The 12,666-nt window shown below is 38.1% G+C and overlaps 1 protein-coding gene across 3 annotated transcripts in view; it reads left to right on the top strand.

Annotated features, from left to right (window-relative positions):
* PAK1 (p21 (RAC1) activated kinase 1) overlaps positions 1–12,666 on the top strand; it is a 142,082-nt gene that overhangs the window by 101,465 nt on the left and 27,951 nt on the right. For all 3 annotated transcript variants that reach the window (XM_054576310.1, XM_054576311.1, XM_054576309.1), the window contains exons 6-8: positions 8,631–8,747; positions 9,731–9,905; positions 12,198–12,261. In XM_054576310.1, the coding sequence (XP_054432285.1) occupies positions 8,631–8,747; positions 9,731–9,905; positions 12,198–12,261 (356 nt within the window). The remainder of the gene's footprint in view (positions 1–8,630; positions 8,748–9,730; positions 9,906–12,197; positions 12,262–12,666) is intronic.

Genomic DNA, 12,666 nt, shown 5'->3' with positions numbered 1-12,666 from the left:
AGGGTCTTTAAATAGTAAGCTGTGATATATATATAAGAGTATACTGCTATTCTTTACACCTGATTTATCTCTTGTACAAAGGTAGTTGTGTCATCTTAATTTACTAAACATTTGCAAAACCCCTACTCTGTGCCAGGTCCTGTGGAAAAGTAGCAGTATAGGGATGAATCAGATACTGTCCTAATTCCTAATAATTTCCTAGTCTTGTGATTGACATGAAAGCAACAACAAGCAGTCTGAGGGAGCTGTGCTAAAGGTTCGCAAGGCCAGAGCCAGGTCTGACTTGTTCATTGCTGTATTCATGGCATCTGCCAGGCAACTACCTCCTGAATGGAAAGTTGGATGTATAAGAGAAAGTTTCTCGATGATGGAGTCTGAGCTGAGTGAATTAGTTATCTAGGGTAAGAATTAAGAAGAGATGAGTGTATTCCAGACAGAGACAGAATAAATAGCATGTGCCAAGACAAGGGGGTTTGCATGGTATGCTTGTACAGGAAACTGTGAATGCTTTGTTATGACTGGAATGTGAAGTGTGAAGGAACTAGAAGTGGGGAACAAGGAGGAGTGGTAAACAGGTCAGATCATGTAGGAGTTTTAACTTTATCTTAAAGGTAATGAGAAGCTATTAAAGAATTTTAAGCAGGAAGGTAGTAAGTCCTAACACAGTACTGAGTCACCATGAAAATACTTTGAGCCATGCTTCCGGCAATGCAGATTTGTTTACTCTGAGTCATTTATACTGTTATCAGTTATAAAATATGTTCACAGGTCCAGTGCCTGAAAGCATACTTGGTCCTTTCTTATTATTTCTTTTAATCCTCATGGGAATTTAATGAGGGGGGTTATTGTTTTTGTTTTATAGTTGATGAAACTGAAATTGAGAAGGGTTAAAGGCAATAGGTATTAGAGTCCCAGTCTTCGTTGCTTTCCTCTGATTTATTCTTTCATCAACTGGAGGATATATGAGTATAATTAAAAGGTAAGGAAGAATTTGCAAATGTTAATATCTTTGGGAGGTTCTTACCACTATTGAGTAGTGTAAATCATTGAAGAAAGCTGAGCTGTGCTTTGTAGCTTAAATATGTTTATGCTTTTATAGGGGGAGTGACAACTTTCATGTATTGTGTGGCTAATATGTGCCAGGCACTGTGCTAATAAATATATATATTGATATTATTTTACATTTAAATATGCATATACATAATTAGTCCTCACAATTACCTTGTAAAGAAAGTATTATCATTCCCATTTCACAGGTAGAAAAACAGAGTTTCCTGGAGATTCATAATTAGCTATTGTGGCAGAACTAGATTAGAACTAGGGTCTTCAGGGTGCAAGTCTAGGATTCTTTCCACTCTGGCAGGGAACTAAGAAAGAAGGTGTCAGAGAGGTCTTATAAAGGAGACTGCAGTAAAACCATAGCTATGTTGTTCGTTAGTGAGGAGGAGGAGCCCTGGGGCTCATGCCATATGGCAGAGAGGATGACACCTGCTTGGTAAAAACCTGTACTGGTTTAGTATCTACAATTAAAACCATTCAGGCTGTCAAGGACATTTTTTTCCTCTCAATTCAGAACATTTGTCCCTGTGGCTTAGTACTCTGTATTTCCTTACTAGTTTTACATGAGGGATATGGTTTGTATTGTGGTGGGTGTCATTACTTATCATATTAGTTTCATACAGATCATTTCATGTGATTTAATTATACAGAGTTGTTATCTCCTGTAACATGGGTTAAGAAATTGAGACTAAGAGAGATTAAGTGACTTGTTCCCTACCCTTGAATGAGTTAATAATAGAAACCAATACAAAATTCAGTTCTCCTGGTCATTCATTTATTCCTTCAAACTATAAATATTTACGTAAAACCTTCTTTGTGCCCAGGTATTGGTGATACAGAAGTGAATGTGCACTATCTCAGCCCTTGAGGGATAATTTTACAACAGATTAAAGGGATAAGTACTATAAGAGAGTTATAAATAATGTACAATGGGGATCATATTTGTTGGGCCCTAATGATTTGTTCATTTAACAAACATGATCTTTAAGGGCCTTCTGGCTCTAAAATTCTGTTATTTGTGGCATTGGTCTGAGATCTGAGGTTGTGTGCCATTTAGTGCCTGAATTCTCATTTATGAAATGAACAACTACTGTGTTGATAGGCTAAGGATTCAAATACTGGTAAAGTTTTTGCTCTTAATTTCATAAATTAGTGAGGAATCAGGACACATAAATAAGGATTTATGATATGGTATCAGGTAAACATAGGTAATGATACCAGGCAGAGAAGAGGGCAATGCTTTCCAGCCTGAGGTAGCATGAACACAAGCCAAGTTAAGAATCCATCATTTCAGGACTAAGACTTTGCCCTGGGGCTAATATTTTAATATTTAAAATATTAAAGGAATATTTAAAATATGAGATTGATATAATTGAATGTTCATTTTAGTCTAAACTAACATTTTTGAATATAAAGAATTCTTAGAAATTAAAAATGTTATTAAATAAATTCACAAATATTAAAAGCCAAATACACGAAAAGGGTGAATCAATTATATAAATGATAAAAACAGATAGAAAGTAGAGAATAAGAGACACAGGGAATTAAAGCAAGGAGCTTCAAAAAGAATTATAGAACCAAGGCACTAGAGTGAAAAAATAATCAAAGGAAGAAATTGGAACCCTCACAGTTGATGGTGGGAGTGTAAAATGGTGTGGTCTATGTGGAAAACAGTCTGACAGTTCCTCAAAAGGATAAGCATAGAGTTATCACATGACCTAGCAATTCCACTCCTAGGCACTGTATTTTGCCATGTGTAATGCGCACCCACATTCTAGTACTGCCCATGTATAACACACATCCTTATTTTTCCCTCAAAAATCTTGGCAAAAAAGTGTGCATTATACATGGCAAAATACAGTATATGTCCAGTGGAAATGAAAACATGCATTCACACAACAACTTATACATGAATGGTCATATGAGCATAATAGCCCAAAAGTGGAAACAACGCAAATGCCCTAATGGATTAAAAACAAAGTATTATATCAATACAATGGAGAGTTATTCAGACATAAAAAGGAATGAAGTATTGCTAATGTCACAATATGGGTAAACCTCACAAACTTTATGCTAAGTGAAAAAAGCTAGACATGGAAGACTATATGTTGCATGAGTCAGTTTATGTAAAATGTCTAGGAAAAGTAAATTTATACAGACAGAAAGAGATCCATGGTTCCCTAGAGCTGGGCATGGGAGTGTGAATGACCTGCAGTGACAGGAATGTTTTGAAACTAGATTGTGGTGATTGTTGCATAAATTTATAAAATTAATAAAACCATTGAAATTATATGGGTGAATTTTATTGTATGTAAGTAATACTTCAATTAAGCAGCTTTTTAAAAAGGAAAAAAATTTAAATTTTATGTAAAATCAGTCAATTCTCATTATATATTTTAAATAATATAGAAATAAATGGAGTTAAAGTAAACATTCCTCAGGAATGCCTGGTAGACATGTCAGATTGAACATAGACATCTATGTCTTGAAATCTCACTAGAACTCTAATGAAGGAATAGTCTCCCTACCCCAGAAGGACGGAGGGAACAGGCAAAGAGGCAAGCACAACAAAATAGGAGACAAGGACAGATAGATAAGCAGTAACTGATTCAAGGCTGAATCCAAAGCTGATAGTGGGCAAAGCTGATCTGTATATCTACGCGGCTGAGTCCCGAAAAAGCTCAGGAATTGGTAGCACTTCTGAAATTGGAGATGAAGTGGAGTGGAATGGAAGGGTCGTAACAACAGATGCAATTAAAATTATGTAAGATGCAGTTAGATCCCTAAATCTCTTCCCTCACTCTATACCACTGAATGGTTGCGCTTCCCTAGAAGACAACTGGAGGTCTATTTTCTAGAGAAGATAAAACTGAGGATTTCTGGCTAGGATGTCAGGCACAGTTAAATATGAAAGTAGCATATCAAAAATAGGTAATTAAGTGAATACATGCATACTGAATGCTCACTCCCTCCCCTTACTAGACTCCTATAATACTAGTAGTCAGATTTTTATTTTTAAAGCAGGAAATTAGAAGATTCTTCTCTGGATCTGACCAGCCTAAATTCTAAAGACAAAAAAGGGAAGTTTCCCCAAATGGTCCAGTTGGATTATTCTGTAATGTTACAAACAAACAAATAAAAAAAACTAGATTATTGTGATGATTGCACAACTCTAAAAATTTATTTAAATCATTGGACTCTTCCATTTACCAGGAATATTCTTTTTCCCGGTGAGTCCCATGGCTTGCTCTCTCAGTTCATTCAGGCCCCTGCTTATATGACTTCTCATTAGAGAGGCCTTTCCATGAGTATTCTGCCTCAAGTAATAGTTCCCTACTGCCAACCAGTTTCTACTCTCATAGTTTATCTTATTACTACTGCCTGACCTGTTGGTTAACTTGGACTGTTTCTTCTTCTAAAATGTAAGCCATGGATTAGGGACTTAATTTTGTTCTTTAATATAGCCCCAAACTGTAGAATAGAGCCTGGTACCCAGTAAATTAATCAATGAGTTGAAGTCACTGGCTTTTTTAACAACAGAAGTTTGTGGTTATTACTTTACTTGCAGATGACATGATATAGTACATAGAGAACCCCAAAGATTCCACCAAGAAACTACTAGGATTGATAAATGATTTCAGCAAAGTAGCAGGATATGAAATTAATATCCAGAAATCAGTTGCATTTTTATATGCCAATAATGAACTAATAGAAAAGGAAATCAAGAAAATCCCATTCACAGTTGCTTCAAAAAGAATAAAATGCGTAGGAATAAACATAACCAAAGATGTAAAAGACCTGTACTCATGAAATTATAAGATATTAAAGAAAAAAATTGAAGAAGATTCAAGTAAGTGGAAGCACATACAGTGTTCATGGATAAGAAGAATTAATGTCATTAAAATGTCCATACTACCCAAAGCAATCTACAGATTCAGTGTAATTCCTATCAAGATTCCAATGACACATTTCACAGGACTAGAACAAATATTTCAAAAATTTATATGGAACCACAAAAGGCCCTGCATAGCAACAGTGATCCTGAGAAAGAAGAACAAAGTTGGAGGAATCACCCTATCTAATAGCAAACTGTACTATAAGGCCATGGTAATCAAAACAGCATGGTACTGGCGTAAAAACAGACACATAGATCAGTGGAACAGAATAGAGCCCAGAAATAAACCCACACCTTCATAATCAATTAATATTCAGCAGAGGAAGCAGGCACATACAATGGGCTAAAGATAGTTTATTTAATGATGTTGGGAAAATTGGACAGATATGTGCAGGAAAATGAAACTAGACCACCTTCTTACAGCACACACAAGAATAAATTCAAAAAGGATCAAAGACTCAAATGTTAGACTCAAAACCATAAAAATCCTAGAAGAAAACATAGGCAGCAAAATTGTAGACATTACTTGTAGAAATTTTTTTATGATATATGTCTTCCCAGGCAAGGGAAACAAAAGAAAAAAAATAAATAAATGGGACTACATCAAACTAAAAAGTTATTGCACAGTAAAGAAAATCATCAACAAAATAAAAAGACAGCCCATAGAATGGGAGAGCATATTTGCTGCTACATCTGATAAGGGGTTAATACCCAAAATTTACACTGCCAAAACTTACCACCAAAAACCAAACAACCCAGTTAAAAAATGGGCAAAAGACATGAATAGACACTTCTTCAAGGAGGACATACAGATGGCCAATAGACTTATGAAAAGATGCTGAAAATCACTAATCATCAAAGAAATGCAAGTTAAAACCACAATCAGATATCATTTCACACCTGTCAGAATGACTATCATCAATAAACCAATAAACAAGTGCTGGTGAGGATATGAAGAAAGGGGAACCCTTTTACACTGTTGGTCAGAATGCAGATTGGTGCAGCCACTGTGGAAATCAATATGGAGATGCCTCAAAAAATCAAATATGGATCTGCCTTTTGACCCAGCAATTCCACTTCTGGGAATATGTCCCAAGAAACCCAAAACACTAATTCAAAAGAACGTAAGCACCAATGTTCATTGCAGCATTATTTACAGTTGTGAAGATATGGAAGCAGCCCAAGTGTCCATCAGTAAATGAGTGGGTAAAACAACCATGGGTCACTTATACAGTGAAATACTGCTCAGCCATAAAAAAGAAGAAAATTTTTTCCTTCGTGACAGTATAGATGGACCTGGAGTAAAATATGCTAGAGAAAGGCCAATATCATATGCTATTACTCTTGTATGTAATATAATGAACAAACTGAATTAACAAGGAAAATAGGGACAAACTCATAGGTAGAGAGCAGGATGACAGCTAGTGGGGGTGGAGACGTTAGGGGGAATTAAGCAAAAAGGAAAAAGGACTCGTACATGGACAACAGTATGCTGATTGCTGGGGGGAGGTGAGCATAAAGGGATTAAATGGTAACAGAAAAATACAATAAAGATTAAAAAAAAAGTTTGTAGTTTTTAGACATAATTATAATTTAATTGATCCCTTACATCTTTCTAGTTCCTCACCATTTACAAAATGTTCTTACACTCACTTTATTTCATCCTCCTAATGGCCTTCTGAGGCAGGCAGTGGGCTGCTCTCATTGTCTCCACGTTAGAGATGAGAAACTTAGGGCTTAGAGTAGGACAGCCTTGCCCAAGGATACAGGGATAAGAAATTAAAATTTGGGACAAAAATTTATGTCTCTTGATTCTGGTAGTTGTTAATACTATTGCCCAAAGCTATCACCTTAGAAAACAGAATGTGTTGCTAAGGAAGATGATGAAATTCCCTTCTCTACAGAGTTTTAGGGAGCAAACAAACGTAGTCTTTATAGAGTATACATCAGGGTGCCCCGAGGTCACAACCCAGTGATGAAGAGGCTGCTGAGTTAACTTAATTCCTAGTTAAATTTTGTTGAGAGGAATAGTGGGGAGAAAAAATCAGAGCAGAAAAATATCAAAATAAGTGTTTTGACAGGGAAAGAACCTCTATTGAATTTTAGAACTGAAAGTGATAATTGTAGCACTACTTTTCCTCTACCTTCCTCAAGTGATGAGACTTGAGACCAAAAGAATAGATTGATTGCCTATGGTCACCAAGGCTACTTGCTTACATGTGCGTGGCACTGTCAGTTTTTAAGTTATGTCCAGCATCAGAGGTCCTGTTAAAATCTCTGAGATTGCCCATTTCCCTTACCTTAGTATGTCAAATGTGGTAAAGGTCGATCTGCCACACTGTAACATTAGCTCTAGACTAGGTAAAGTTATTCACTTATCTTCTATTTTTTTTTTTAATTTATATTTTAGAGGGAGGGGAAAGAAGGGAGAAAGAGAGGGAAAGAAACAGGTATCCGTTGCCTCTCCTATGTGCCCCCTTGGGGGACTGAACCCACAACCCAGGCATGTGTCCTGACTAGGAACTGAACCAGTGACCTTTCGGTTTGCGGAAGACATGCAACTGACTGAGCCACACTGGTCAGGGCTCCCCTGTCATTCTAACTCTCTGCTGTTCTCTGTCTAGAAGCCCCAAATGGTAGGCAGAAAGGGACCTCACCCTCTGTCTCCTATATCAGATGATGAACTACTTCAGGACACGAATCACCTTTTTCATCATTGTACCTTTATGTGAACGGTATCCATCACAGTATCTTACTGAGCACAAAGTAGGTGCTCTGAAAATATCTGGAACCCTTGAATTATAAACATTTGTATTAACATACCTCTTTTGCCTCTCTGGTCCTATACTGTAATACTTTAATCTTTATCAAACATCCCATGTTTTGGAGCTAATTTGTCTGTTGAAGTGTGTTCTAAACAGTACTGCTATGATATTTTTGCTGGGACCTGCTCCTAAACCCGCCACTCTTGGCCCAGCTTTGTCACAGTTTGCTTGCAAAAATCAAGTTGCTTAGATTATAGCAGATCCAATTAGCCATGCTGATAAGGTTCATTCCAGGACAGGGCAAAGCTTAGTGTAATGGATAAGTATCCAGTCTAGGAAGAAGCTCATTGTTCTCTTGAGAAATGGGGCTCATGATGTTCTGTATCTTCAGGTTGAAGCAAGGGCATCTGAGGACATAATGGGTGTGCAGTACTTTTTGGTAAAGAAAGGAAAAGGAGAGGCAAGAGCCTGTCTGGACTTCTGTTAACCATATCAAAAAGGAGTAAGGAATTATAATGATAAACTTTGTAAAATTCCAAACTTTTGATCCCTTCACTACATTTTGTATTTTATTACCTGTTCAGTGTGGAGAGTAAAATTTATAGAATAAGAGGAACTTCAGGGTTTGGATTGGGGAAGTCAAGTAGAAAAGCTATAAGCTGGCTTCCCAGTCTACAGTTAGCTTTGGATGGGAGAAAGGGACTGAGTGGATGGGATAACTAAAAGACAGAGAAACCGACTGAGTTCCTGACTGGCTATGCAAAGGTGTAGAGCTCAGAGGCTGATGTGGGTTTCAGAAGTGTGTCAGGATGAGGTTTCCTTGGGGAGAAGTGGGAAGATTTTGATCCTGGTAGCTGGAGTTCCACGTCAGCTGGCCCTGACGAATCTGGCTTTTTTTCTCCACTGTACAGAATGTGAAGACTGTGTCTGAGACCCCCGCCGTGCCACCAGTTTCAGAAGATGAAGATGATGATGATGATGCTACGCCACCTCCAGTGATTGCTCCACGCCCAGAGCACACAAAATCTGTGAGTCTTTGGGGATGTGGACAGCCTTGTGATTTATTAGAGTTTGGAGAGGGAGAGGGAAGTTGAAGCTTGAGGTCTAGCGGTTTAATACTCTAGTAATGGTCATTAGATTTTGGAGTTGGTGAGATCACTAACTCAACTTGATTGGAAGGTACTTTATTTAACAATAAGTAGTATACATATTTATCTTGGGTTTGCAAACAGTCCAAAAGTGCCCTAAATAATTGGTGTTTATACCAACCCAGCCCTCGTTACTTAGTCTGTTCTACACAGACAGAAAGATACACAAAATTACTTAGTGCAGGACTAATGTAAATTATTCCATTCTCCTGGGAAGCAACAAATGAGCTGGCTGCAGATCTTTTTTTCTCTATTAAATGCACAGCCTTCAGCCTCTTAGAAATCATTGATGGTACTGAAAGACCCAAGAGAGTTGATAAATATGTTAGTGCTATTAATATGCTGGACATCCGGAGTGCATTTTCATGTCTGATATTGGCAGTGATTTTTATTTAACTTCCTTGGAGGTTCTTCCATTTTGGAATAGCCACAGTCTTTCTGGCCTCACTTTGCACAATATGGGCCCATGACTTTTACTTGACTTAGCGTCAGTGAACAACTGACTTATCAGATGACATCAGCTTAGGAAAGAATAGAATTTTGAGATAAAGGACATACTCATCCAATGATAGAATCTCTTTTAAATCATTTCTGTTGAGAGTTGAAACCTGTATTGAATATCTTCAGTGTTCAGATGCTCACTAACCGTTATTGTGTATACTGAGATCAAGGAAGGCCATTTCAACTGCAGAGGATGGGCCTGGCACAGAAGAGGAGGAACACAGATTTTGACCTAGGAGAAAGGATGAGTTTGTTGGGATTTGTTCTTCTGTGGATGTTCTAACAGACATTTAAGAGAAGCTCCTAAGCTTCCCTATGCTAATAGAGGCTGGCCTTGCCAAATTCTTGTACCAACAATGCAGGTATACACACGGTCTGTGATTGAACCACTTCCTGTCACCCCAACTCGGGATGTAGCTACATCTCCCATTTCACCTACTGAGAGTAATACCGCTCCTCCAGATGCTCTGACCCGGAATACTGAGAAGCAGAAGAAGAAGCCTAAAATGTCTGATGAAGAGATCTTGGAGAAATTACGTAAGCACTTTGTAGCTTTCTGAACCTTCCTCTGCTGTATGATTGGTTGAGCACAAAGATAGAATTTTGTTGCTTTAACGATCTCAGTCTAGGCTTGCTCTGTATGGCTGGCTAGCTATGCTTGATACCTTAGCCACAAGCTGTGCTTCTCTTCACCCTGCCCCTGTACTCACCTCCTCTGTCTCACCAGCCCCGATTGGATACATTAGGATGTGAGTGTGGTGAGAGAGAGAGTGTGGATAGGTCACTTCAAGATCTAGGCATCTCTCACCCTTAGGCATGGGTTGTGTAGATGATAAATAGCTTTTATCTAATGACTAGTCTGGAATGTTGTATTGAGAAAAACTGAGGCCTTGTCTATACCTGGTGGGGAAAAAGTGCTGTGGTTAATTTATTTTTAAAGATCTTATTTATTTTTAGAAAGAGGGAAAGGGAGGGAGAAAAACGTCATTGTGTGGTTGCCTTTTGCACGCCTCCAACTGGGGATCTGGCCCACAACCCAGGCATGTGCCTTGAATGGGAATTGAACCAGTGACCCTTTGGTTGGCAGGCCAGCACTCAGTCCACCAAGCCATATCAGCCAAGGTGATTTTTTTTTCATTTGTATGTTTACCATTGACCTAGGAAAAGACAGACCTGCCATTTTGGTTGTAGGAAAAGAGGGAAAGAAAACTAATGTTTTATGGGCCTGTACTATGTATCAAATGACAAGCAAGATATTTTCATGATTTTTTTCATTTATACCTCATATTAACCTTGAGAAGACAGACATTATAATCCTCATTTTTTGCAAGTAAGGCTGATTTGAGGTTCAGGGATGCTAAATACCTTGCCCAAAATCACGTAGACAGAAAGTGCTGGGGCTGAAGTTAGAACACAACTTGTGCCCCTGTGAATAGAGCATGCTTCCTCTTGCTCCCAGGTGGAAGCTAAGATTTTACCTTCTTTAATGGCCATAAATCGGAGGTCTGTTGGGGTAGCTTGTTTCTGTGCTCCAGTCAACTGCAGAGAATTAATATTAGAAGGAAGGTGTATGTTGGTCTGTGGGCTTGAAAAAAATCATTTGACAAGGTCTTTGATTTAATCTTTGTACATGTCTACTTCTAAGGAGGCTTTGATAAGACCGATTTGACCAAATCTGCCAGGTGGCATTGCTTTCAACAGCTGAGGTTTCTGAATCTCTAGTTTAGCAGCTTTCAATTTCTTCCTGATAATTTATGTTTGACTTTAAAAAGAAATTCACTCTTTTAAATGTTGCCCAAAGCCATTATGAAATAATGAAATGAGAGAAGCCACTTTCCTAGTCATCTATTTATTCCTACATGTAGTCTTTTTCTCTGAACTAGATTTTTTAAAAAAAATTAATATTTAGAACATAGAGTTATGGAAAGAAGACTGCCCTGGTAGTTAAGGACACTTGGGTTGAAGGTCCAGCCCTGCCACAGAGTTGGGACTTGGGCAATTTCTTACTGTTCTCTGGGCCTCTTTTTTCTTATCTTTTAAATAGAGATGTTAATCCCTATCTCATTTATAAATCAAATGAGATAATGTATATGAAAAGTACCAAATCTTAGTAATTAGTAATAGTGGAAAGCACTTTGGGCTGGGAAACTGAAAACAAGACTCCTCATCTTAGCTCTGACACTGACACCAATTTGCTCTGTGACCTTGGGAGGAAGCATCTTCCCTTCTCCGGGCCTCTGTTTCACCATCTCTAGAATACAAATTGTGAAACCCAGTGAACTCTCTCACCCTCTGTGTCTTTGCACTTGACATACTTCCTGCTGCAACTCCTCCTCAGCTTTCTCTCTTTAACTCCTATTTATCCTGTAAAAAATCAGTCCAGATAGCACCTCCTGTCTGAAGCCTTTCCAGTCTGTTCCCCCTTGCTATCTAGCACACTAATTATTATATTTTCATGGAACTTTGTGCTTGTCTGTCTCCATGAAATTGAGCCTCTTGAGAGCAGAGACAGTCTTAACTGTCTCATCTATCTCTTTTTTGTAGCACTCACCATAGGACTTGGCACATAGTAAGTGAGCATACTAAACGAGTAATTGTTTATTAAATGAATGAATTTTAAAAATGAATAAATGGCCCTTAGGAGAGTTTAGAAATGGTAAGGAGATGAAACTTTTGGATGGAACTTATGGGGGAAAACTAGGGACCTCCTTAGTATGGTTCTTGGGTATTGGAGGTACCTTTGCCAACTATAGGGCTGGGGAAACATTGGGCCTGTTTTGTATCTTGACCTGGGAAAAAAATGATTCATGGTCTCTGTTTCTTTCAAAGGGAGCATAGTGAGTGTGGGCGATCCTAAGAAGAAATATACACGGTTTGAGAAGATTGGACAAGGGTTAGTAGGGACATTTTCTTTCCCTAGAGAAATGACTTAAATTGTGTGTACTGGTGTATGTGAATTTTGCTTTTGTTTTGCCTTTCATAAACTTTGTTGTTATTACTCCATTTCATCCCTCACCAATCTGAAGGTGTTATGTTAGACTGACTTCAGGTTTCGCAGAATTATGCTTATGTGATAGATGTGCTGTTAGTTAACCATGCTGCTAAAAATACCCCTGCAGTGAGAATTGAAAAACCATTTATTTTCTTAGCATAAAACCTGCTTCCCAAATTACAGCTCTGCTTTTCCAGATTAACCCCACTTACCTGGTGCTGAAATCTACCAGCACTAATGTGAAATGGAAGACTCAGAACTGCAGACCTTTCTGCTAGTGTAATGGGACCTGCTTTTCTAGCTGGA

Source organism: Pteronotus mesoamericanus, unplaced genomic scaffold (assembly GCF_021234165.1).
Source record: "Pteronotus mesoamericanus isolate MK-2021 breed Mesoamerican mustached bat unplaced genomic scaffold, CSHL_Meso_final contig_33, whole genome shotgun sequence".
In the NCBI taxonomy this organism is placed as follows: Eukaryota; Metazoa; Chordata; class Mammalia; order Chiroptera; family Mormoopidae; genus Pteronotus; species Pteronotus mesoamericanus.
Note: the sequence above shows the minus strand (reverse complement) of the source record. Positions and strands in the feature narration are given on the sequence as shown.